Source organism: Choloepus didactylus, chromosome 4 (assembly GCF_015220235.1).
Source record: "Choloepus didactylus isolate mChoDid1 chromosome 4, mChoDid1.pri, whole genome shotgun sequence".
NCBI lineage: Eukaryota > Metazoa > Chordata > Mammalia > Pilosa > Megalonychidae > Choloepus > Choloepus didactylus.
Genome location: NC_051310.1, coordinates 77,811,112 through 77,838,371, shown reverse-complemented (window position 1 = coordinate 77,838,371; position 27,260 = coordinate 77,811,112). Strand labels below are relative to the sequence as shown.

The window sequence follows — 27,260 nt, the reverse complement described above, 5'->3', positions numbered from 1 at the left end:
AAGGGCAGTTTGATCTGTTTATCACTTGTTAAGATAAGCAAACACTTGCATATTAAAAAGAAAAGACTATGCGGCCTTAGTGGTGCATACCCCATAGATCTGTGTAATACACTGGGCACCAGACAATAAATGAGAACTCAAGCGTCTGCACACTCAGGCACTCAAGCCCTCTCTAACTATATTCCAAGTTATACCTGTGCAAAGCCAGATCATGCTGCCATGGATCCACCTCATTAAAGGGGGGCTACAGTGTGATTCAAGTCTACATTAAATATCAAGAGAGAAGAGTCATGGTTCCGATAACCTTTAAAACAGATGAGCAACAACACTGTTCTCAGCTGGGAACTGATTTACAGGGGAAATGAAACTGCAAGTAGGTTCTTCTGGTACATCCAGGAATAAACCCTTTGTGAAGACTCAAGCTGACCTCATTATTCATGGCAGTATTCTGAAGAACAAGGTTAAACCGGGGCATTGCTACATGCATGCTAGATGGAAGGCCAGTCTACAAATCATTTAATTTTACAGTTAGAAAAACCGTAGTGATTGGTCTCTAGTATGCTGGAATTGAAAAAGCATGAAGTAGAGTCGGAGACACATGCAGCTAAAACAGGGTTCTGCCACAGCCATGTGAGCTGGTGCAAGAGCTCAATTAGCCAAACACCTCACTGGTAAAAAGTATTCAATAACTGTCCCCAAAATGGTGTGAATATTAAAGATACATATGTCTATATAATGTACACAAAATGCTGAGAAGTTAGGGACTCAAAAAAATCTATCTACCATTTCACAAGATGAAAAACTAAGGCTTAGAGATATTAAGGTTTGCTCAAAATCACGGCGGGAGTCTGTGGCAAAACTGGAACCAGGACCCAAATCTCCCCATTTCCAGCCTAACATTCTTTTCACTTTAGTTTGCTAATTTGGAAACAAAGCTACAGACATCTTCTGACCAGGAATAAATCAGTATAACAGGGTACCAATTCTGGAAAATTTCTGTCATTATTTCACATTGGTTCTTTAGTAAGTTATAATGCACTAATTTAACATTTACAGTTTTATACTACCAAAGTCCAAATTAATTGTCTTTATTTGAATAACTTGTTCAGTGGGTGGCAACTTTTTTTCTAGTCAACCTAGCTAGGTGTACAACATATTTTCATCAGTTAAGAAAGGATCAAAATTGCAAGCATTCTTGGGAAGGAAGAGAAGATTTAAAAATTGTCCAGGAGCCAGGAATTCTTGTTACTTTCTCAAAAAACAAACAAACAAAAAACCTACATTTTAAATTTAAGTATGCTGCTCTCTTCTAGTAGGCTCTTACATCCAAATAAAAATCAGTAAAATAACCCTGCCAGTTTCAAATCACTGAAATAATGAAAATCTGAAGGGAAGAAACTAGCTAAAAAGGTTCCATTTAGAAAAACACTAATTCTCATTTAAAACAAGTCCTACTGAAAATCCTTTTATTAAGTGGGCAATCCTATAAAATATCTTTTTCTATTTTACTGTTCCCATTTCCACTGTGGCTGTGGCTGAAAATATAGACTCACAAAGCCAACTGACTTTTAGAGGTTCAGGCTAACCCTTCTGCTTAAAGATGAGGAAACTGAAGCCCAAAGGGGTAATTTGTTCAAGGTCCCAGTGGCACAATGAAACCTAGACTCCCTCTCTGTGACCCTCCCAATTGGCACAGCCTCATAGGGCCCTTTAATACCCATTAAGTAAAAATAAAACGGCCTGCCTGCATGGGTGCTGCCAAAAGAAGACACCTTTCTGAGAAGGGCTTGTCCAGAAAACAAAAACAATTGACCTGCAGGGATTTCCCAAGAAAATGGAGCACACCCAATAGGACTGCTGATTAGCAATAAGTGGTGATAAAACTAGTTTCCATCCAGAACAGAGCACTTACCAAAATGGATAAGCATATCATACTAATCAATGTATATCAGCTCTCCACTTTGTAAGACCCCCCCACCTTGTGTAAAATGAAACAATGTCAGCCAATCAGATTATTTCTTCACTTGCTTCTCTGCCCATATGTATGAGCTTCCCTTTCCACACTGTCAAGCGAAGCTCCCTTCAACTATCTGAATGGAATGCAGTCCCTTCGTGAATGGCTCCATAAAGCTATGAAATTCTAAATTGCACGAAGTTTCTCTTTTCTCATACCCAACAACCGAACATCAGGAACAGGGTTCAAAACGAAATTTTCTGATAGGAAAGAAGCATTGGTTGAATTTCTTTTGATGGATAAAATGCACAAAAGAACAAAAACGTTAAATATGTAAATGGGAATGAAGACTGTGGAAATGGAACAAAATGAGGTAGGAGAATCAAAAAGTTTGCAAATATCAAGACCGTCTACAGAAAATATCCTTAGTTCACATAATCTACTAACATACAATTAACAAAACATTCGAAAATGGGGATTTATTTCTCATGCTAAAAAATTTTATTTGAAGAGAGAAAAGCCGCTAGATAGACCCACGAATGTGTAGTACCTGCTGCCCTGGGAAGTCCCGTGAATGTACGTGTTGGGCCCGGATCCTTTGCTAACTGAGCCAGCGGCTGCGAATGCTCTAAATTTAAGGATCCTACAATTAGAGAAACATGTTATCCTGGGATATGAAAACGTCAGTTTGTGTGGTTAACTCGCAGGGCCTACACTAGGCCAGTAACCGCTCGTGAAAACCTCACCTGACTGTCGGAAGGACGAAAGACCAGCAGGGTCAGCACCAACTTGTATCTTTGGACAAGGAGGCAACACAGGGTGGCCTCGGCACGCAGTTCCGCTGCCCTGGCCGAGTCCCGAGCCGTCTGTCTCCCGGCCCAGCGCGGCGGGGCGGCCTCGGACCCTACGGCCCCGACACGCCAGCCGCAACGCAGCCACCCGCCGCCCTCCACCTCCGCCCGCGGGCCCAGCCCAACGCCTTCCGCAGCTCCTGGGGTCTCCCGACCCACCCCGGAAGCCAGACCCGGGTTTTTAACTCACCACCGCCGGACAAGATGTAGAATTGGGAGACGAACAGCAGAACTCTGCAGAGCCGCGCCATCTTGCTCGCGCACACTTCTGGGACCGAGGGGCGGGGCAGGGGCGGGGCAGGGGGCGGGGCGCCGGAGCTCGCGGCTCGGGAGGCGAGTCCTCGTGCTCCCGGAGGCTCCCGGGGCGCAGGCGCACGGCCGACCCCAGACGGCCTCCTTGTGAATAGTGCGGCTCAATTCTGAGTTAGAGAAGTTTGACGCTTCTCTAGTGGGGTGCGGCCGGGCTGCTTTCTGCAACGACCCGCGGGGAAGTTCCTCCGCGCCACGACCACGTGAGAGTCCCGGTTGATAAAAGCCTCTCCCAAGTCCTGCTGGAAACCGGAAAAGGTCACCACTAGGGACTGAAAGTAACATCTGGAAGTGAATGAAAGCAGAAGCGGGCGTATTTGAGAAGCTGGCCACCCTTTTTACGAACCTGGTTATATATGTTTAGAGATAATTGCTACTGTGTGCCAGGGATCCTGTTAAGGCTTTGATGACATCATCACATCCAATCTCATACTGAAGAGGTTATTTTACAGATGAAAAAACTGAGGCCAAGGCCAGCGAGCATGTGGGTGGGCCAAACACTGCGGGCAGCCACCCTGAAGTGTGACAGTAGGGCTGAGGGGAGCACTCTGAGCCCCCGGATCCTGGGGCTGGCCTGGTGGTGCCCAGCAAGGATCTCTCCCCAGCCGGCCTTAGGCTCTACCCCTGACCAACTCGAGTTACTTCCAGAAAGCTCCCCAGGCGTGGAAGAGGCAGGACATTCCATCTAGCCATTAAGTTTTAAAGGCTCTGAGTGTGTGGGATGTGAAAGGAGGGTGCAAACCGTGGGCCTCTTCCTAGAGGTCAGCCACGGAGAGGGAGATGCCCCCAGGCCAGGCTCCCTGGGTGCCTGTATGGCAACCTGCACCTGTTTCCGTCACAGTATACTTTAAACTGTGCTGCTTGACCTGTGTCTTTCCTCCCACCCACCCGTCTCAAGAATTCATTTATGGGTCTTCTGATTTCCCACTCCTCACTGGCCTGTTAGATGGATGAAAAACATGCATGAAATAGTGCCTGGCACACAATAAGCCCTTAATAAATGTTAGCTTAAAAAATTAAATCAGACCATTTGCACCTTATAGCAAGCACTCTGTAGGTCTGATATATCATACTGTTGTGTTTTGTTGACCAACTGTTTCACTGTTCATGTCCCTCAGAAAACTACTAAATTATAAATGTGTTGATTAGAGAGCACAGGTATTAAATTTATTTTGAATTCCGCAGCACCTAATCAAAGAAACAATAAATACTTTTTGACTGGGAGCTAAATTTTCTGTTGGCATAAAGCCATTTCAATTTGGTTCTGATTAACCAAGAGATTCCCATTCCTCTTAAAATCTGAAAAATCTATTTGAGTCTATAAATCAGTGCAATGCCATTCCAGCAAAAAACTAATTTCACTCTAGATGAGGAACTTATTGTAGCATAGCCCTAATTGAACCATTGGAAACATTGTGTGATGCATTTAATTTGGGAATTTAATTTTTATAAAGATGAACAAAGCTCAGTTATGAATTAGAAGCATTAAAATTGCAACTCTTAACCTACATGGCAAACAATAGTAGATTCCACAACACTGAATTTGTTAGAGGTTCAGAGTCTTCTGTTAGCAATCTAATATTTAAAAACACCTTCCTCTCTGGTTGTTGGTTTAAAAAAATTAAATAATGATTCCAATTTTGAGGAGATAATTTACAGTGTGAACTTAACTATACAAATACCTGAGACACAGTGGTATTAAAAAATAAGTTTATATCCATATTCAAAAAAGCTTTGCAGACTTTTATTTGAGAACTATTTTTTGAAAATCATAAGTAAATCTTAGCAATAACATCTCATAATTCTCATTTCCTAGTATTTCCTCATTTCAATGAATAACATTTCCCTACTTAAATCCCTCAAGGCATTGATTTCTTGAAAATTCCCCCAGGCTCGTCCTCTTACTGTCCTCAGAGCACAATAGTGAATTATACATTGTGTATCTCAGCCACTCCTTTCTCACTGTGCCCTGTCTCCTTTCATCTGTTTGTTCAAAGTTCTCAGAACAAGTCCTAACATGCTAATTGGTTAAAAAAAATACATTGCAAGGATCAGAACAAGGTTATTTAGAAGTGAGGACAAGCAAAGGGCTTCAAAAGTCTTCCTCTGCATTTAGTGTACGTGATTTCTTGAGCTTCTTTAATTTATTAATGGCAGAAGTTACTGAAATCTCTCCATGAATTTTGTTGTCTCTTGTTCGAACATTTACAGCATTGTTTATCTTCTCTTTTTCTCCAACCACTGAAGAAAAGGAAGGGAAATAAACATTTTAAATCAATGATTTACTAAATAGTAAGTCACAGGCACATGACACATGGGTCTTAGTAATTTTTTCTTCCCTCATAGGTCCCCTGATTCCAGCTGGCATGCGTTCTGAGTCAAAGGGTGGATGCCAGACCCAGACCAGGCCAACCAGAATTTTATGGAATGTGAGCATAAAGTCCACTCCCTCAATTGTAATAGTCCCTAGATTGTAAGCTCTTACAGCAGTTAACTCTATCCCTGAATTGTAATGCCTATCTCTAAACTTTGAGATGCTGATCCCCTAGTGTATAACCTGATTGGTCTCTGGAACAATGCGTATCTTTGAGACACCTGAAACTCAGAGCTAGAGCTCGGCAGATATGAATGTCAGTATTAGTGCATACAGCCACTGTCAAAAATTTAAAAAAGCTGAAAAAGAGCCTAGACTTCAATTAGTGATATGAATGAAGCAGGTCTGGTTAAGACCAGGGCAAGCCAGGCCAAAGGGTAAAGGTTGAAACTGATTGTGTTTTAAAACTTCCACTTCCATATGAGACCAAGGGAAGAGATACGTATTTGGTACAGGATCTAAATTTTCTAAACGGTACAACTGTACAGTCGATTTGTTCAAACACCACAATTTCATGGAACTTTGAATAGGAAGTGAGATACGGTAGGTTAGTATAGGCTGGAGTGAAATAGTGACACATCCCAGAGTAATTTGGGCAGATAATAAAAAATATATTTACAGCCTCCCCCTCCCGAGCCCCGAGGATCTGGGGGAAGATGCGGATGTGTTGGACATCCTCACCTGGACTGGTGTTGATGTTGTCACAAACATTGGGACTGGCGGTTTGATGTGCTGAGCCCTCGATCATGGGACTTGCCCGTATGAAGCTCGTTACTGCAAAGTAGAGTCTAAACTTGCATGTAATTGTGCCTAAGAGTCTCCCCCTTAGTACCTCTTTGTTGCTCAGATGTGGCCCTCTCTCTCTCTAACTGAGCCATCTCGACAGGTGAACTTGCTGCCCTCCCCACTACGTGGGACCCGACTCCCAAGGTTGTAAATCTCCCTGGCAATGCAGAATATGACTCCTGGGGATGAATGTGGACCTGGCATCGTGGGACTGAGAGTATCTTCTTGACCAAAAGGGGGATGCAAAATGAGATGAAATAGTTTCAGTGGCTGAGAGATTTCAAATGGAGTTGAGAGGTCACTCTGGTGGACATTATTATGCACTATATAGATAGCACCTCTTAGGTTTTAATGCATTGGAATAGCTAGAAGTAAATACCTGAAACTACCAAACTCCAACCCAGCAGTCTGGACTCCTGAAGATGATTATATAATAATGTAGATTACAAGGGGTGACAGTGTGATTGTGAAGACCTTGTGGCTCACACACCCTTTATCTAGTGTATGGATGAGTAGAAAAATGGGGATAAAAATTAAAGGACAAATGGCGTGGGATGGGGGGATGATTTGGGTGTTCTTTTTTCACTTTTATTTGTTATTCTTGTTTTGGTTCTTTCTGATGTAAGAAAAATGTTCAGAGATAGATTGTGGTGATGAACGCATAACTATGTTATCATACTGTGGACACTGGATTGTATACCATGGATGATTGTATGGTGTGTGAATGTATTTCAATAAAACTGTATTTATAAAAAAAAAAAAAAAAAGTCCACTCCCTCTAGGGGCCTATATCGTGAGATGATGCAGGAATTTGCAGTCATGTTTCTTGACATTTGGAAGGAAGAAACTGATCAGTAGATATTTAAGAGAAGCTTAAAGAACCAGAGAGAAACCCAGACCAGAAATGGGGAAAAACAGTCCTGGTAAGGGTTGAGTTCCTGGTTCCAGCTGCTCTTCTAATTGTTTTTTTTTTTTTTTTTTTTTTTTTAAGTCTATCTTCCATTTCACGAGATCCTCCAAAAATTCCATCTTTGTCTAAGCTTATTTGAGATTTCTGTCACCGCAAGGATGCCTGATTGCAGTGAGTACTGTGGGGTTTCAGAATCCAATACTACTGATGAAAAGTTGTTGATGAGGACAGCCCTATGAATATTAATTTTTCCTTAAGCAGAATCTTTCAACTTAGAGTAGACATCAGTACTATGCCTGCAGGCACATCAACATCAGCTCCTCTTGACTTCTGAATCATCTTTAAAGCAAAATCTTTAGATTCCACATTCGATTACTCATTGTGGAATTCCTTTATGCTATAGGATATTTTATTTTTTCACCTAAATTCTCTTTTTTTGATCATTTTAAATCTGGAATCTTTTCTACCCATTAATTTAATCCCAAATTATTAGGGATTAAATATTTCCAGCCTGCATATGGCTGAAAAATAAGAAGTGTAATTCTACTGATGAGATCATTTTCACATTTTCCTTAATTATTGGTTTGAGATATTATTTACTCTTGTTAGTAATAGTATACAACAGGATAACTCTTCTTCAAGAAATAAACAGTACTTAGGAGCAGTTAACCCAAGAACACTAGGGACTCTTCTTCATGTAAAAGTACTGAACAGTCAAGCTGTGACAATCAATCAGTTATACCATATTCCTTGTTCTGTTACATTTTGGAATTAAAGTGAAAAAACAGCATTTAGAAAAATATATAAAAACTTAAATTACCCAAAATAAAATTATACTGAGCCAGCTGTGCATTTCGTATTTTCTTATTTAGTGTACAACTATGATCTAAGTCAACATCAGCCATGAATCCTTCTTCAAAAAATTCATTGGATACCTAGAAGAAAATGAGGTGCTTTTATTATTACATGATCGTGGCAGCTGGTCCCCAAGTTGGCCCCCAGTGGTCCTGCCTCCTGGTGTTTACACCCTCGTGTACTTCACTCCACACTGTACCAGAGTCGGTCTGTGTGACCAAAGGAAAGGGGAGAAGTGATGCTGTATCACTCCTGAGCTTAAGTTACAAAAGACTGCAGCTTCTGTCTCCCCAATCACTCACCCTAGGGAAACCAGCTGCCATGTAGTGAGGACACCGAGGCAGCTTACAAAGAAGCCCACGAGGTGAGGAACTGAGGCGTCTGGCCAACAGCCAGTGACAAACTAAGACCTGCCAACAGTGCTGTGAGCCCCACTGACTGCAGCCCTGGCCAACGGCTTCTCGGCAACCTCATGAATGTCCCCGTGCCAGAAGCAATCAGCTAAGGTGCTCCCAGATACCTGACTCACTATGAGATTTTGTTCGTTGTTTTAACCTTCTAAGTTTGGTCATTTGTTATACAGCAATAGATAAAGTATTGTTCTCTAATAGAGCCATGTAGAAAAGAATATTTAAATGTGAGATGTTTTAAATACTAATTTCTCAAAAACATTAAGAAATACAATAGTTATGATACAACTACATAGACATGATTCAAATCAGATCAAATGAGTTACTCACAATTACTAAAAACATGGGTTGTTAAATTAACGTATTAGTTATGCAATTTTTTAAAACATGAATGACATTCCAAGTCAGTGACCTACATAGAATAAAAGCCAAGATTATTGTGTACTATGCTTTAAATGTCTCTATTTTACCTGAAGTGCATATTTTTCACAAGTTGGCCCCACAGGGATGACCATTACCTGACGAGGAGAAAGCCAGAAAGGCCTGAAAAAGATACACAATATGTATTTTCATAATTTTATCATGGCCCACATATTATTATCTGATTAAAATACAATGAAGGAAATTGGAAAGGAAGAAGTGAAACTATTTCTTTTCTCACACAACGTGGTCGTATATATAGGAAATCCCAAAGAATCCACCAAAAAAACTACCACAGCTAATAAACTAATTCAACAAAGTTACAGACTATAAGAACAACACACAATAACCAGTAGAGTTTCCATACATCATCAATGAATAATCTATAAAGGAAATTAACAATTCCATTCACGATAGCCTCTCAAAGAATAAAATACCCCAGTGTCTTAGTTTGTCATAGCTGCTATGACACATACCATAGAATACAGCGGCTTAATCAACAAATTTATTGTCTCACAGTTTTGAAGGCCAGAAGTCCAACATCAAGATGTCGGCAAGACCACACTTTCTCCTGGAGTAGGAAGCATTCTGATGACAGCAGACCTCTGGCATGTGGCAATCTCTCTCTCCTCTCTTGCTTTTTCTATGTCCAATTTCCTCTCTTTACAAAGCCTCCAATCATGATTCAATTTGGTATCATCTATATAGAATCTTGAATCAGGGTGGGCCTCAGCCTTTGTGACCAAAGGCCTTATAAGGAGAGGAAATTTGGACTCAGTCAGTCAGTAGAAGCCAGAAATCAGATGAGGGCAGAAGTCAGTGGAAATGAGAACAGACACAAGAAGAATATCGCCATGACGGAGTAGAGATGCAAGCCAAGGAATGCCAAGGATTGCAGCAAGCCAGCACCAGAACACTACATACCCAGGAAGAAAGCATGACCTGTAAAGACCTTGATTTTGGATTTCTAGCCTCCAAAACCATGAGGCAAGTTCCTACTGCTTAAGCCAACCAGTGTGTGGTATTTATCACAGCATCCGTGGCAAACTAAAACACCCAGGAATACACTTAACCAAGCAGGTGAAAGACTTGTACACTGAAAACTAAAAAGACCTAAATAAATGGAAAGACATCCTGTGTTCATGATGTGGAAGACTTAATATTAAGATGGCAATACTACCCAAGTGATCTACAGGTTAAATGGAGTTGCTATCAAAATTCCAATGATGATTTTTACAGAAATGGAAAAGATGATCCTCAAATTAACATGGAATCAAAAAGGGCCCTAGCCAGCTAACTCCCCAAATCCAGAGGCAATAGCCTCTTCAAGAACATCAACTAGATGCATCCCCTTTTCCCATAATGTCAGCATCCCTTTTCAACATGAACAAATTAGGGTGGTCACTGCCTAGACATCCCTGAAGATTGGGAAGGGATTAAACTAGAGGAAGGGGCAGCAACAGACAAGACAGAATTTAACATAGGATTATCTCTATATAATTTTCTTTTTCTTAGTTGCTAGGGTATTAGAATAGCTGGAAGGAAAGAATTGAAATGGTGGAACTGTAACCCATAGCATTCTTTGAAATCTGTTCTATAGCTACTTGTTAAATTGTAATTTGAAAGTTATCACCTTTTTATATATATGTTATATCTCACTATAAGGAAATAACTGAAACTATGGTACTGTAACTCAACATTTTTTTGGAAATTTTCTATATAACTATTTGTTAAATCATACTTTGAAAATTATTACCTTTTTGCATATGTTATATTTCAAAATAAGGAAATAACTGAAACTGGAGAACTGTAGCCCGTAACATTCTTTGAAAATTTGCTCTCAAACTACTTGTTAAATTCCACTTGGAAAGTTATCACTGTTATGTATGTATGTTATATCCACAATAAAAAAATATGATTTAAAAAAAGGGGGGTTGCAGCTACCAATTTAGAAGGCCTAGCCCTTCATCTTGGGGCTTGCCCTTATGAAGCTTGTTACAGCAAAGGGGAGGCTACATCTACTTATAATTGTGCCTAAGAGTCTCCCCCAGAGAACCTCTTTTGTTGCTCAGATGTGGTCTCTTTCTCTAAGCCCACTTGGCACGTAAAATCACTGCCCTCCCCATGTGGGACATGACTCCCAGAGGTGTAAATCTCCCTGGCAACATGGATAAGTCTGGACCAAGCATCGTGGGATTGAGAAAGTCTTCTTGACCAAAAGAAGAAATGAAACAAAATAAAGTTTCAGTGGCTAAGTGATTTCAAATGGAGTTGAGAAGTCACTCTGGAGGTTATTCTTACATGCTATATAGATATCTCTTTTTAGTTTTTAGTGTATTGGAGTAGCTAGAAGGAAATACCTGAAACTGTTGACCTGCAACCCAGGAGCCTTGATTCTTGAAGACAACTGTGTAAGTATGTAGTGTACATGGTGTGATGACGTGATTGTAAAAACCTTGTGGCTCACACACGCTTTATCCAGAGTATGGACAGATGAGTAGAACAATGGGGACAAAACTTAAATGAATAATGGGGGGAAGGGGTAATGGGATGTTTGGGGTGTTCTTCTTTACTGGTATATATATATATTTTTTTAGTGTAATGAAAATGTTCAAAAATTGATTTTGGTGATGAATGCACAACTATTTGATGGTAATGTGAACAAGTGACTGATTATACACTCTGGATGACTGTAAGGTATGTGAATATATTTCAATAAAACTGAATTGAAAAAAAATAAAGGGGGAGGGGCAGATAGCCAAAACAATCTTGAGAAAGAACAAAGTTGGAGGCCTCACATTTCCTGATTCCTAAACTGACTATAAAGTTACAGCAATCAAAACAGTGTGGGACTGGCATAAAAGACAGACATATAGGCCAATGGAACAGAAATCAAAGTTTAGAAATAAACCCATACATCTACAGCCAACTGACTTTCAACAAGAGTGCCAAGACCATTCAATAGGGAAAGAATAGTCTCTGCCTTTTTCTTCATCATAATGAATATATAGTTTGAAGCTGGAAGTTTATGCAATGGGACTATTACCAAATGGCACTTTATGAATGAATTTATTTATACATTTATTCTTAAATTACAAAAGCAAAAATTGTACATATAATAGAAACCTAAACACCATATAAAGCATATAGCAAATATTTCCGTCTTAGCTGTTCCTCACCCCATCCTCAGTCCTACTTTCCCAAGGAAACCAGGCTTGAACCATTTCTATTTTTGGTTCTTCAGGAGATTTCCACCATAATTCTGATAGATGCCTGAATTCTTGATTTATCAACTGTGGAAACTCCCTGAGATGAAGGTGGGCACATTTAGTGCACTTACACCATCTCCTATCTCTCACTCCATCTCTTGACTTCCATTAGTCACTTAGTTTTTTTTTGTTTGTTTGTTTTTTTAATCACTTTTACTGTTATCACTCTGGTCACTCAGGTGGAAGACATCATTCATCTCTCACCTATCCTACTGGCCATTTCTTTTAAAACTGAATCAACTGGAAATATTCATGTTAAACTCATACTCAGGTAGCCTATGCTTTTCACGTATCTGTAATTTTACTAGCTTGGAAACTTTAAGACACCTACATATACCTCTCTAAGATCACAAATAAAGCCTAAGGGATAGACAGACTCCAGCTGCCCAGGATCCTGTGAATACCCTATGTTTGGAGAAATTCCCACCTTATGTTTCCTGCTCAGAAATCTGCATTTCCAACCTCCCTGGACAGCTAGACTGCATCCATGTGTCTAGGTTCTGTCAATCAGATGTACAAGCATGACACATTGACTTGGAAGAGTGGCCTCCAGAAGGAGGCACCATGGGGAATCAGTTCTGAGAAAGAGTGATGCAGAAACATGGAGCTTTTAGAAGAAGCTCTGGTGGTGACCCTAGCAGTAGCTAGGTTACTGGTTCACAGCATGTTCCACATGTGTAAGAAGCACTGTCACAAGAGACGTTATCTGCCAGCTAGTGCCATCACTGCTAATTAAGCCATCAGCTTCTGAATGCATAACATTAGTGAATCCCATAAACGAACGTTGGGTGCCTTACTTCTTTTGCTATAAATTACTTCCATGGTCAGAATCACCATGTTTCTGGCTGTGAATAAGGTTCAGTAAATACACATATGGTGCCCTCCTGGCCCCTTTGTCCCTGAACCACTAAGCAATCATTAGAGGAATAAAGAGGCTGAGGATCACAACAGGATGGATCATCTTGTATCTGAATATTGAAAAACTCCTCCACCACGAGTAGAAAAATGGGGACAAAAACTGAAAGAATAGGGTGGGATGGGGGGGATGATTTGGCTGTTCTTTTTTACTTTTATTTTTTATTCTGATTCTGATTCTTTCTGACGTAAGGAAAATGTTCAAAAATAGATTGGGGTGATGACTGCATAATTACATGATGGTACACCATGGATGACTGTATGGTATGTGAATATATTTCAATAAAACTGAGTTTAATTAAAAAAAAATTCTTTCAAAGGGGGTGCCTTTTGCTGGGCAACCATCCACATTCTGTTACCCCAAATTGACTTGTCATCAGTTTTCCATTCCAATTACTTCTAAATCTCTGACCCTGTGGCCAAAGCAGTAACCAGAACTGATGTACCTGACCATTTTTCCTTCCAAGCAAAGAGGATTAGAAACAACTAGATATTTGAAGGGCTTGAACTAGTTGAAAAGAGAACTCTTTAATTCTGTTGAGATCCTAAAAAGGTAAATAACAGAGGTTTTTGCCACTCTGCCTTTTGCATTCTTTGTTTTTGTTTTCTGATATGGCAAATGTAACAATAATTTTTTTTCCTCTTTGAATACTTGCTAGTTATAAGGAAGGCGCCCCTAATTTGCTCCTCATAACTTCATCCTTTCAGACATCATTTTAAGAATAATGGACATGTGGCTTTTCTTTTCCATATCACTTACCATTTTCCCCCATAGTTTTCTGAGAGAATGGCTATCATTCTTTCCACTGACCCCAGAATGGCTCGATGAATGATCACTGGTCTCTTCTTATCATCCCCATCCTTACTAAAAACAGAAAAATTACACATTTAGTATTTTTTTTAAGATTCAGTAGTAACTTTATCTTCTTTTCTTATATTTATTTCCCCAAATTAGGTAAAATAATAGATTCCTCATAAATCACCTTTAAACATATAATATGCCATTTTTTAGAAATACAAGGTTTTATTTCTTTCCAATTCTGTTATCTTTTATAAGCCAAAGGGAAACAAAATACATTATCTAGGAAAAATCAAAGTAACATTAGATCACTATCTCTATTACAAATTCACTGATTACCTTATTCTAAACTTCACATTAAATCAGTTTACTGATATTGAGAGTCAATCTTGCAAATCAGAATTTTTAAAATTAATTTTATTTTGAACTATGGTACTTTATTGAACAATTGTTAAAGACACTGAAAAAAGCAAATAAAATGAGTTCTGTCATCTAAATTTTTATTTTCTCCTAAATATTAAAGATGAATTGTTAGATGAATTGTCTTGAGAGTTATAAGGAATGAAATGTTTTAAAAATTCACAATGCTATAATGTTAAGCTGAACATCATTCTGCATAGTTAATTATTATTTATATTTTTCATCAATTGCCTACTTGTGCCCTTTGTCATTTTCTTTCCTTTTTTGGAGGAGAGGTAATTAATTTGTAATAATTCTTTATATATTAAGGAAATTAACTCCTTTTAAAATTAATTTATATATAGAAAGAGAAAAAATGCTTTTTCCAAGTTTATTTATTTACCCCTCCTTTATCTGTTTTAATATCATCTTTTCCTATCATAAGTCTTTTATCATATTTTTTAATTGCAGAATATAACATATATACATAGAAGTGATAACTTTCCAAGTGCAATTTAACAAATAGCAAATTTCAAAGAATATTATGGGTTACAGTTCCACAGTTTCACTTATTTCCTTATTGTGAAATATTACATATATACAAAAAGACAGTATCTTTCAAAATATCATTTAACAAGTAGTTACATAGGAAATTTCCAAAGCTGTGATGAGTTACAGTACCACAGTTTTCAGTTATTATCTTATTGTGAAGTATAACATACATACAAAAAGGTGATAATTTTCAATTTAATGTTAGCTATAGAACAAATTTCAAAGGATACTATGGGTTACAGTTCCACCATTTCAATTCTCTCCTTCTAGCTATTCTAATACCCTAGCAACTAAGAAAAAGAAAATTATTATATAAAGATTCAGTATTCATAATCCTTTTTTAAATTCCATCATGTCTGTTGCCACCTCTTCCTCTAGTTTAATCACTTCCCCAATCTTTAGGGATATCAGGGCAGTGACCACCCTAAGCAGTTCATGTTAAAAAGGGGTGTCAACTTTATGAGCAAAGGGGACACATCTAGTTGATGCTCTTGAAGAGGCTGTTGCCTCTCGGTTTTGGAACTTAGCTGGCATAGGAGTTTTCTAAAGGATTTAAGTTTCTAAAGGATTTAAGTGAATGAAACCTTTATAGAGTCTCAGTGTTCTTTAGGGTTTGGAGGACTACTGTTGACTTGGGCTTATCATACTGTGGCCATTTGGCATAGCTAGGTGAAGCTTGCATTATGAGTAACCTCCAGGACAGCCTCTTGACTCTATTTGAACTATCTTAGCCACTGAAACCCTGTTTTGTTGCCTTTCTTTCCCCTTTTCTGGTCAAAGAGACATTCTCAATCCCTTGACGCCAGGACCAGGCTCATTTCTGGAATCCATGCCCCATGTTGTCAGGAACACTCATTCTTCTGGGGGTCCTGTCCCATGTCAGGGGGAGGGTGATGAATTTATTTGTAGAGTTAGGCTTAGAGAGAAAAAGTCCACATTTGAGCAACAAAAGAGGTTCTCTGAAGGTAACTCCTAGGCATATTTATAGGTGGATTTAGCCTCTCCTTTACAACCAAAAGTAGCCTGAAGATCTAGGGCCTGACTTATAAAGTAGGAGGCTCGTACATTCACATAGCATCTGTTATGTCCACAATAATTCATCCATATCTCTCATTATCATCACTTAGTTGTACAATCCTCATCACTCTCCATTTTAAACAATTCTCATGACCCAAAACATCTTGTAACTCTTGTCAGCCCTTAATTATTTGTGTAGTACTAGTATGGTATTCCTATTAATTATAGTCCCTAGTATGCAATTCGTAGATTTTTCCCATATACACTTCTGTTGTCAACTTTCTGTGCTAGTGTCATACCTTAGAAGAATATCATGCAAGCCCCTATCTATATTTGTGGTGCTGATCTGTGGGAAACACGTCTTTAAACAAACCCTTTCGTTCCTATTCACCTTCAATAGAGCTCTAATACTTATAATCCCGTTAACAAACAATCATCACCCCTATCCATTATCCATACCTTTGAATACACCATCAATAACAATCCGAACATATTAGATTATCATTCCCCCTCAATATCTTCTGTCTAGCACTAGGTCCCCAATATTCTACATTATAAGACATTGATTTTACATTGTTCAGAGAGTTCATAGAAGTCATAACATGCAACATCTTTCCTTCTGTGTCGGACTTATTACACCCAGAATTATATCTCCAAGGTTCATCCGTATTGTCTTATGTTTCAGGATCCTGTTCCTTCCTACTGCTACACAGTATTCCATCATATATATTTTGATTATCCACTTGTCTGTTGAAGGGCACTTGGATTGTTTCCATCTCTTGGCAATTGTGAACCTAATGCTGCTATGTAAATTGGTGTACAAATGTCTGTTCGTGTCACTTCTTTCAAATCTTCTGGGTATACACTGAGAAGTGGGAATTGTCAGACTGTAGGGTAATTCAATACCTAGTTTTCTAAGAAACTGCCAAACTGTCTTCCACAGTGACCGTACTATTATGCATTCCCACCAGCAATGAATAAGATTTCCAATTTATCTACATCCTCTCCAACATTTATTGTTTTCCAATTCTTTAATGGCAGCCATTCTTATTCATGTGAGATGGTATCTCATTGTGGTTTTGATTGGCATTTCCCTAACAGCTAGTGAAGATGAACATTTTTTCATGTATTTTTTAGCTATTTGTATTTCCTCTTTGGAGAAATATTTTTTCATTTCTTTTGACCTTTTTATAATTGGGCGGTTTGTACTATTGTTGAGTTGTAGGATTTCTTTATATGTGCAGGATATCAATCTCTTATCAGGTATACGGTTTCCAAATATTTTCTCCCATTGAGTTGGCTGTCTCTTCACCTTTTTGACAAAGTTTTTTGAGGTGCAGAAGCTTTTGATTTTGAGCAGTTCCCATTCATCTATTTTTTCTTTTGTTGCTTGTGCTTTGGGTGTAAGGTCTAAGGAGCTACGTCCCATTACTAGGTCCTGCTGAAGTTGCTTCCCTATGTTATCTTCTAAGGGTTTTATTGTGCTGTCTCTTATATTGAGGTCTTTGATCCACTTTCAGTTAATTTTTGTATAGGGGGTGAGGTAGGGGTCCTCCTTCACTCTTTGGGTTATGGTTATCCAGTTCTCCCATTTGTTGAAGAGACCATTCTGTCCCAGTTCTTTGGATTTCGAGGACTTATCAAAAATCTGTTGACCACAGATCCATTGATCAATATGTCTATCTTGATGCCAACACAATGCTTTCTAGTAGGCTTTGAAGTCTGGAAGTGTAGGACCTCCCACTTCGCTCTGCTTTTTTAGGATATTTTTGGCAATTTGAGGCCCCTTTCCCTTCCAAATAAATTTGGTAACTAGCTTTTCCAAGTCTGCAAAGTAGATTGTTGGAATTTTCATTGGAATTGCATTGAATCTGTAGATCAGTTTGGGTAGAACTGACATTTTAATAATGTTTAGTCTTCCTATCCATGAGCACAGAATATTTTTCCATGTATTTAGGCCCTTTTTTATTTCTTTTAGTAAAATTTTATAATTTTCTGTGCAGAGGTCTTTTACATCCTTGGTTAAGTTTATTCCTAGGTACTTGATTTTTTTAGTTGCTACTGTGAATGGAATTTTTTTTAAATTGCCTTTTCGATTAGGTCATTACTAGTGTATAGGAACATTACTGACTAATGTGCATTAATCTTATATCCCATCACTCTGCTGAATTTGTTTATTAGCTCAAGTAGCTTTGTGGTCAAATTCTCATGATTTTCCAAATATAAGATCATATCATCTGCAAAGACAGTTTTACTTCTTCCTTTCCAATTTGGATGCCTTTTATATCTTTGTTTTGGAGAACTGCTCTGGCTAGAACTTCTAGCATAATGCTGAGTAACAGAGGTGACAGTGGGCATCCTTGTCTTGTTCCTGATCTTAGGGTGAAGGCTTTCAGCATCTCACCATTGGGTACTATACTGGCTGTGGGTTTTTCATATTTGACCTTTGTCATACTGAGGGAGGTTCCCTCAATTCCTGCCTTTTGGAATGGTTTTATCAAAAAGAGATGTTGAATTTTGTCTAATGCTTTTTCAGTGCCTATCAAGATGATCATTTGATTTTTCCCTGTCGATTTGTTAATGTGTTGAATTACATTAATTGATTTTCTTATGGTGAACTACCCTTGCATGCCAGAAATGAACCCCACTTGGTTGTGGTGTATCATCTGTAGGGGAGACTGTTCAAAGCATTTATGTCTAGGTTGAAGACTAAGTTTTAAAACAATTTTAAGACTATAACAGGCAGTAACCTTAGGGCCTCCTGTGTACCCCTCCCCAGTCATACCCCTCTTCCTCCATCCTAGCTTTCCCTTGTGTTTTACTAGCTGTTAAGTGAACTGAGCGGCAAGTCCATGCATGACTAGCTGTGAGTGCTGAGGCAGGGGTAACACTGTTGGGGGAAGACTCCCTGAAGAAAAGAAGCTGAGTGGACTGTGTGGATCACTGACTCACTTCAGCTTCTCTGACGTCTACAGGAGCACCTTCTGGAGAGTCAGTGTGCGTCCAGGGGAGTGGCAGACTCACCATGGTCAAGGGATCAGAAGGGCTCAGGGGGACAGGTGCAGATCAACCCATGGTAATTTGGTCAGGGAAGCTGTCTGCTTCCAAAGTCACTAGTCACCCTCCAGATTGCAGAGGAAGGGGTATGAGGTTCTTGAAGTGTTTTGACTATAGATTTAGACACGTATTTTTCAATACCTCTCCCGCTAACCTTGTTTGTTTTGTTTTGTATCAGTGATTTAGCTTTTTTTTCCTCAAAAGACTGCTTTGTTTGTTCATCTTTTTTTCTTTCATTTCTAAAAATTTTAATTAGAGAACACTGAAAACATATATAAATAGTAGAGAAAATAGTATAATGAACTCCCTCTCTCAGCTTTACCAAATGTCAGTTCACAGCTAAACTTATTTGATCCAAATGCACTCCATTCCTACCACTATCCACCTGCTGCCACTGTAAACCTCGTTTTTCAAAATGTTCCTGATATTTGTTCCAGAAGTCCACTGGTCAAGTTCCCTTTACAGGTCCTGAAACCCTTGTGACATGCACTTTACCTTTAATGATTCCCCCCTTCCCTTGGAAAAAGATGGAAAAAGCAAATTGTGACTGTTAAATTTTAATGAAGTCACCCTAAGATCTGTGCACACTTTTCTCAGAAAGAGAAATTTCACATCATCGCAATAAATGTAATATGTGACGCTTTAAAAAGTTCTGATGAGACATTTTTATCTAAAAAGTTTGTGAGCTAGCTACTAAAAAACACACAAAACAAAGAAGCAAGCAAAACAATAAAGAGAGAGATCTGTTCATGAAACCCACCTAAAATGAGTCAGAATTGGATACTGTCACAGGCAATCCTTTCTGCTCAGAGCCACTATAAACAGAACACCTTCTCCCTTTGAAGCAGGATGCCTGGCTGCAGGTGAAATCCTCTGTCTAGGTCCCACAGAAATCTTTAGGGGTAGGGACAGATTGAGTTCAGTCCTGCTTAGATATGTAAAGAAATAATTCATCCCACAAGTTGCAAACAGTATGATATATTCCTGAATTTATGTATGTTGCTTTTGTGTAAGGAATGAATAAACAAAGAATAAACTTTTCATAGGTCCCATAAAATAAATTTCCATACCATCATTTATTTTAAAGGAATTAAAATCAGGTCTAACCTTAGAAGGGCAAATTGTGATATAAACTATGCTTGCACATCTGTGCTTTCAGATGAACATGAGAATTAATACCAAGTTCCCTCAAAACAATCCCTGAGGGAGTTAGCTGGAATTACATTAAATTTATAGATAAATTTGAAGAGAAATAGTATCTTCACAATACTACGAATTCATTCTTTGTATTAGAATTCTTAGAATGTGAATACTAACACTTCACATTCTAAGAATGAGGTATGAATCTTCATTTAAACAAAACTCATTTCATGGCTTTTGATAAAATTTCATAGTGTATTGCATATAAATATTATACATTTCTTAAGTTTATTTCTAGATAGTTCATTGTGTTTTATTTCTTGTTATTTCTGATGCTTTTCCCATTGCATTTCCTAACAGGTTATTGCTAGATAAGAAAGCAAATTAATTTTTACATTTTGACAGCTACCTTACTTAATGCTCTTATAAGGCCCAATTTTTTTTTTATTTGATTCTCTTGGATTTCTAGAAATCTCAATATCTGCAAATAATGATCACTTCATGTCTGTCTTTCAGCTTTTTACTTTCAAAATAGTTCTGAGTAACAGTAGGAACAGTAAGCATGTTCATCTTCTCAACTATGTTGAGATGTTTACTGCTGTTTTCTAAAAATTTTCTTTATCATAATAGAGAAAGTTCTTTCTGTTCATTTCACAGGAATCTATGTTAATTTTTTTGCAATGCTTTTCAGTATTGTTGAATGGAATGACACTTAATGATAAACCACCCTTGCTTTCTTAGGGAAAATCCTTACCTGATCACGGGAATGACCGTGGTGCTTCTCTCTGTTTCCCACACCTAAGGCATGAACAGATCGTACTCAGAGTTCTACCTCCAAAATAGTTCCTGTGGTGGGTTGGAGCTAAGTACCCCAGAAAAACATGTTCTTAGACATGCTCCATTTCTGTCGGTGTGTACTCTTGTAAATGGAAACTGCTGAGAGGTTACTTCCGTTAAGGTGTGGCCCAGGTGAGTACTGCATCAGGATGGAGCTTCATCCTATCACTGAAGGCCTTATAGGGAAGGCAATGAGAGAAAGCCAGATGGAGCAACAGAACCCAGAAGAGAAGGGAGAAACCAGTAGAGGCTGCCATGTGTATTACCATATGAAAGAAAAGCCAAGGACCAAAGATCTCCAGCAGCCAGCCCCAGAATGCCAAAGAATTCTAGGAGAAGGGATTGCCTTGATGATGCCTTGATTTTGGACTTCCAGCCTCAAAACTATGAGCCTATAAGTTCCCATTTTTTAAGCCCACTCATTGCATGACATTTGCTTCAGCAGCCAGAAAACTGAAACACATCCCAAATACTTCTACTTCTTTCATCTCTATTACTACTGCCTTGTTCTGAACCGTTATCAGTTACCTTTTTGACAGATTACTGCTTCCACTTTTGCTCTCCCACTGTCCGTTTTCCACACAAGAGGTAGGATGATGGGCTGGTTGGCTTGGCTGATCTGTTTCACCTCTGTCTCCTCCCTGGATGTGAAGTCTTACTTTGATTTTGGTGAACTTGGACAATGTTTTTACATAGAACTAATTCTGAACAGGATATTGACTGTCCTACTAATGTTATTAACAGCTCTAGCCCTCACCCCTCCAAATTGGGGGAAATCAGTGGCACTCTTCGGAGTCCTACTAACTCCACTGTACCCATCTGGTGAAAAGCTAGTGGTAAACTCCCACAAGCTTTTCCATTTTGATGCACAGAACATTTGATCTATATTGTAGATAATCAAGTCCTCAAATTGAGACGGAAAAAGACGGCAGCAAAGAGAGGAGTGGAAGCTAGCTTGTCCCCCAAGAACAACTAATCAACAACCAGGAACAACTAGTAAATAATCTGGAATAACTGCGGGGGTACAAACGTGACTGTCCACTCATCATACACCTGCCTAAATTGGGAGGAATGTCCGAGATTGCAGCATAAAATCTGTAAGTAAAAACTACAGATCCAAATGGGAGCCCCCTCCCCCACGGCCCAAACTGCAAAGCCTCGCAGTGCTGGAGAGAAGCTCTCTCCCAGCAAGAGAATATTGCTCAGCTGAGCTCCAACTGGGGTTTTAATTAACAAACATGGACTGCTGAATACAAGCTAAGAATTCCCAACAAGCAGACTGAGGCTTTTGGTGACGAATGACCTTGGAGAGTTGGAGGGTGGCCGCAGACTGGCCCTGAAGGGGACTTTCTGTCCTTTTTACATCTCATTGGAGAAAGCCTAGGCCATTTTCAGTTCCCAGTGCTCTAATCCAGACAAGGGTGGAGATAACACAGGCAGAGAGACTATTCAAATGCTAATGACCTTTCCCTAGGGGGTTATCTTCCCTAAGAGGAAAGAGGTGGGGCCCAGCTCTACTACCCACCTTCCATTCAGAACCAGACCCCAGAGCCTGGGGGAAAACAGCCACAGGCCATACCTCCTTATACCAGTCTGGAGCTACAGGCTGACAGGCACCACCTGCTGGGCAGAAAAGAACAGTGACCTAAGGCATCACAGGGTGTACCAATTTTCAAAGACACATCCTCAGGGAAACTGGATACTATTCCTTCCTTCCAAGACCTGAGCCTGTTCTGGTCTCGGAAAACCTGATTGGGGTAACCAAGGAAATCAGATGCCTAGAAAACAGAAAACTACAACTTACACTAAGAAAAATGAAGTTATGGCCCAGTCAAAGGAACAAACTTACACATCGACTGAGATATTGGAGTTTAAACAACTAATACTAAATCAATTCAAAAAGTTTAGGGAAGATATGGCAAAAGAGATGAAGCGTACAATGAAAATACTGGGCATACTTAAGGAAGAAATCAAAAGTTCAAAAAAACAACTGGCATAATCTATGGAAATGAAAGGCACAACACAAGAGAAGAAAGTCACAATGGAAACATACAACAGCAGATCTCAAGAGGCAGAAGAAAACACTCAGGAACTGGAGAACAAGGCAACTGAATGCCTACACAAAAAAGGAGATAGAGAAAAGAATGGAAAAATATGAGCAATGTCTCCGGGAACTTCAGGACAAAATGAAATGCAGGAATGTATGTGTCATTGGTATCCCAGAAGGAGAAGAGAAGGGAAAAGGTGCAGAAGCAATAATAGAGGAAATAATCAAAGAAAATTTCTCATCTCTTAAGAAAGACATAAAATTACAGATTCAAGAACTGCAGCGTACCCCAAACAGAATAGATCTGAACAGGCCTACGTCAAGACACTTAAGAATCAGATTATGAAACGTCAAAGATAAAGAGAGAATCATGAAAGCAGCAAGAGAAAAGCGATCCATCACACACAAAGGGAGCTTGGTAAGACTATGTGTGGATTTCTCAATAGAAACCATGGAGGCAGGAAGGAAGTGGGGTGATATATTTAAGACACTGAAAGAAAAACCACCAACCAAGAATCCTATATCTGGCAAAACTGTCCTTCAAATATGAGGGAGAACTTAAAATATTCTCTGACAAACAGACAATGACAGAGTTTGTGAACAAGATACCTGTTCTACAGGAAACACTAAAGGAAGCACTGCAGACAGAAAGGAAAAGACAGGAGTGAGAGGTTTGGAAAACAATTTTGGGAGATAGTAGCACAGCAATGTTAGTACATTGAACAAAGATGACTGTGAGCATGGTTGAAAGAGGAAAGTTAGGAGCATGTGGGACACCAGAATGAAAGATGAAAGATAAAGACTGGGACTGTATAACTCAGTGAAACTCAGGGTGCTCAATGGTTGTAATAAAAGGTACAAATATGTTTTTACATGAGGTAGAACAAATGAATGTCAACATTGAAAAGTGTTAAAAATAGGGTGGGATTGGGGGGAAAATACAATCAATGCAAACTATAGACTATAATTAACAGAAACACCATATTATACTTCCTTTAATATAACAAAGGCAATATACCAAAGCTAAATGCACATGTGGGGGGACATAGGGGAAGGATATGGGACTCCTGGCATTGGTGATGTTGTCTGATTCTTTTTTCTACTTTAGTTTAATACTATCTTTCCTTTTGTTGCTTTCTAGCTGTCATGTTTTATTTTTTTCTCTTTCTTTTTTCTTTTTCTTTTATCCCTCTGCCTTCTTTGACTCTTCCGCCCTTCCTGGTGGAAGAAATGGAGATGTCCCTATATAGATAGTGGCTATCATGCTGAACACACAAATACATGACTATACAGGGAACTAATGATTGTTTATTTAGGACGGAATATATGGTGTGTGAACAAAACCACCTTAAAAAAAATGGGTTGATGAAGAAACCTTGAGGGCACTATATTGAGTAGCACATTGTGAGAATAACTAACAGTGCTGAAAGATGTGTGAAGGTAGTGGAAAGGGTAAGCTCAGTCATGTACGTCTCCAGAAGGAAAGTTGGAGGTTACAAGATGGGAATGTATAAAACAGTGACTCTTGTGGTGGATCATGTTTGTATTTAACTGTACAAATATTAGAAATCTCTCTCATGAACTAGAACAAATGTATGACACTATAACTAGAAGTTAGTAAGAGAGGGGCATATAGAAAAAAAAATACATACCTATTGTAAACTATATACTACAATGAGTAGTATCTTAACATTCTTTCATCAACAGTAACAAATGTACTATACCAATACTATGAGTCAATAATGGAGAGGTGGGTGGTTAGGGGTATGGGAGGATTTGAATTTCCTTTTTTGTGTGTGTCTTTATTTCTTTTCTAGAGTAATGAAAATGTTCTAAAAATTGTAAAAAAAAAAAAAGTTAATTGTGGTGACAGATGCACAGCACTATGATAGTACCATGGGCGACTGACTGTACAGTTTGGATCTTTGGACAATTGTATGGTATGTGAACAATCTCAATTAAAAAAAGGAAAAAACAAATAAAAAATTTTTAAAAGAGTCTTCAAATTGTTCTGAATCAGATGGGTTATTTCAGCATAAAGTCCTTCCACTCTTCCATTCATTTTATTCATCATAGTAGCATATTAGAGAAAGAGTTTTGCAAAAATGAACTCAGGACATCGTCTTTCCAGAAAGATTAAGGTTTTTTTTTATGAAATATTTGTATTTTCTCCTTTATTCTCCTGAGCATTTTTATTATTTTAATGACTTGAGATAAATATCTAGATGTCCTTCAGCTTTTTTAACCTCTCTCAAGGACCTACCTCTTAGCTTTATAATTAGTAGTTAAAACACAATGTAAAGAATTCAAATTAAATAAGATTATATTTTTATTACTTAGATACAAATTGAGACCAATCCATAAAACCATAAACTCTAGGAAAATTGCAGGTACTGATTTATTGTTAAGACTCTTATTAGGAAAACATTTTATTTTCTAAATTATTGGATCTAGACGATGCCAATAATTTTTCCTTTTTTGTCTTTACTACAATTTTGAGTGAAAGAGAACTCAACACATTATGGGAAATTGATATTTACTATCTCTGAAATTGGATATGGTAAGAAGATATTGTGATTTTTGTCCAATTCTGTTCTGATTTGCTAATGCTGCCATTATGCAAAACACCAGAAATGGATTGGCTTTTATGAAGGGGGTTAATTTGGTTACAAAGTTACACTCTTAAGGCAATAAAAATGTCCAAGCTAAGATGTCAACAATAGGGTACTGTCCTAGTTTGCTAATGCTGCAGAATGCAAAACACCGGAGATGGATAGGCTTTTATAAAACGGGGGTTTATTTTGCTACACAGTTACAGTCTTAAGGCCACAAAGCGTCCAAGGTAACACACCAGCAATCGGGTACCTTCACCGGAGGACGGCCAATGGTGTCTGGAAAACCTCTGCTAGCTAGGAAGGCAGCCGGCATCTGCTCCAGAGCTCCGGCCTCAAAACGGCTTTCTCCCAGGACGTTCCTCTCTAGCAAGCTTGCTCCTCTTCAAAACATCACTCCCAGCTGCACTCACTGAGTTTTCTCTCTCTCAGTCAGTTCATTTATAAGGCTCCACTGATCAAGGCCCACCCTGAATGGGCGGGGCCACACCTCCATGGGAACATCTCATCAAAATTATTACCCACAGCTGAGTGGGGCACATTCCAAGCAAATCTAACCATCACCAAAAACGTCTGTCCAACAAGACCACAAAGATAATGGCATTTGGGGGACACAATACATTCAAACCGGCACAGGTACCTTCACAGAAGAATGGCCAATGGTGACTGGAACACCTCGGTTGTCTGGAAAGCTATGTGACTGGCATCTTCTTCCTCTGCTCCCAGGTTGTGTTTCAAAATGGCTTTCTCCCAGGACGTCTCTCTCTAGGCACTGGGGGTATTCTCTTAGTTTCTCCCAGGCAAACTCTGGAGTAGCAAAAGTCTACTTTCAAAATGTCTCTCTTGGCTGCAGCAGTGAGCTCCTTCTGACTGAGCTTTTATAGGACTCCAGTTACCTAACCAAGACCCACGCTGAATGGGTGGGGCCACACCTCCATGGAAATAATCTAATCAAAGGTATTACCCACAGTTGGGTGGGTCACATCATGGAAACAAACTAATCCAAGGATTACAACCTAATCAACACTAATACATCTGCCCCTACAAGACTGCATCAAAGAACATGTGATTTTGGGGGACATTATATATCCAAACCAGTACAAATTCCAAACGGGGGAAGGGTCTTTCAATAGTAGTTGGTTCCAGGAAAAATAGAGTAAACACACTCCAACCTCTCTTACTAAAGGCCAGTATATATCCTGAGGAGAATGCATGGAGCAGCTATGAAAGAACTCTCAAAAACAAAGGCTGTGGTGGTTTGGAGTTATGGAGGTTTGGAACTCAGTTCTGAGTACCCCAGAAAAACACGTTCCTAATCTTAACCCACTCCTGTGGATATGAACCCATTGTAAAGAGCACCCTTTGATGAGGCTACTTCAATTAAGGACTGGCCCAGCTGAATCAGGATAGGTCCTAATCCTATTATTGAAGGTCTTTATAGGGAAGGTCACAGAGAGAGAAAAAACCACACAGGGAGCATCCAGAAGCCAGAAGTCAACAAAACTGAGAAGCCAGGAGAGGCCACCATGTGTACTGTCATGTAACAGAAAAGCCAAGGCTCAACAATCAGCAGCAGTCAGCCCCAGAATACCACAATCTTCAGGGAGAAGGCACTGCTTTAATGATGCTTTGATTTTGGACTTCTCCTAGCCTCAAAACCATGAGCCAATAAATTCCCATTTGTTCTGATTTGCTAAAGCAGCTGGAATGCAAAACACCAGAAATGGACTGGCTTCCACAATGGGGG

At 39.1% G+C, this 27,260-nt stretch overlaps 2 protein-coding genes across 5 annotated transcripts in view; both read right to left on the bottom strand.

Annotated features, from left to right (window-relative positions):
- Positions 1–3,194, bottom strand: part of TM2D3 (TM2 domain containing 3) — a 47,076-nt gene extending 43,882 nt beyond the window's left edge. Inside the window, exons 1-2 of one of the 3 annotated variants that reach the window (XM_037832885.1) lie at positions 2,996–3,194; positions 2,505–2,597 (exon numbers count right to left, since the gene is read on the bottom strand). In XM_037832885.1, the coding sequence (XP_037688813.1) occupies positions 2,505–2,597; positions 2,996–3,056 (154 nt within the window). In that variant the 5' untranslated portion in view covers positions 3,057–3,194. The remainder of the gene's footprint in view (positions 1–2,504; positions 2,598–2,995) is intronic. The other 2 variants (XM_037832886.1, XM_037832887.1) reach the window with 2 other exon arrangements.
- Positions 3,195–4,499: 1,305 nt separating this feature from the next.
- The window catches only part of TARS3 (threonyl-tRNA synthetase 3), a 90,262-nt gene continuing 67,501 nt past the window's right edge, over positions 4,500–27,260 (bottom strand). Inside the window, exons 16-19 of one of the 2 annotated variants that reach the window (XM_037832884.1) lie at positions 13,814–13,918; positions 8,920–8,992; positions 8,005–8,119; positions 4,500–5,355 (exon numbers count right to left, since the gene is read on the bottom strand). In XM_037832884.1, the coding sequence (XP_037688812.1) occupies positions 5,207–5,355; positions 8,005–8,119; positions 8,920–8,992; positions 13,814–13,918 (442 nt within the window). In that variant the 3' untranslated portion in view covers positions 4,500–5,206. Of the gene's footprint in view, positions 5,356–8,004; positions 8,120–8,919; positions 8,993–13,813; positions 13,919–19,637; positions 19,772–27,260 lie in introns of those variants that run through there. The other variant, XR_005216334.1, reaches the window with a different exon arrangement.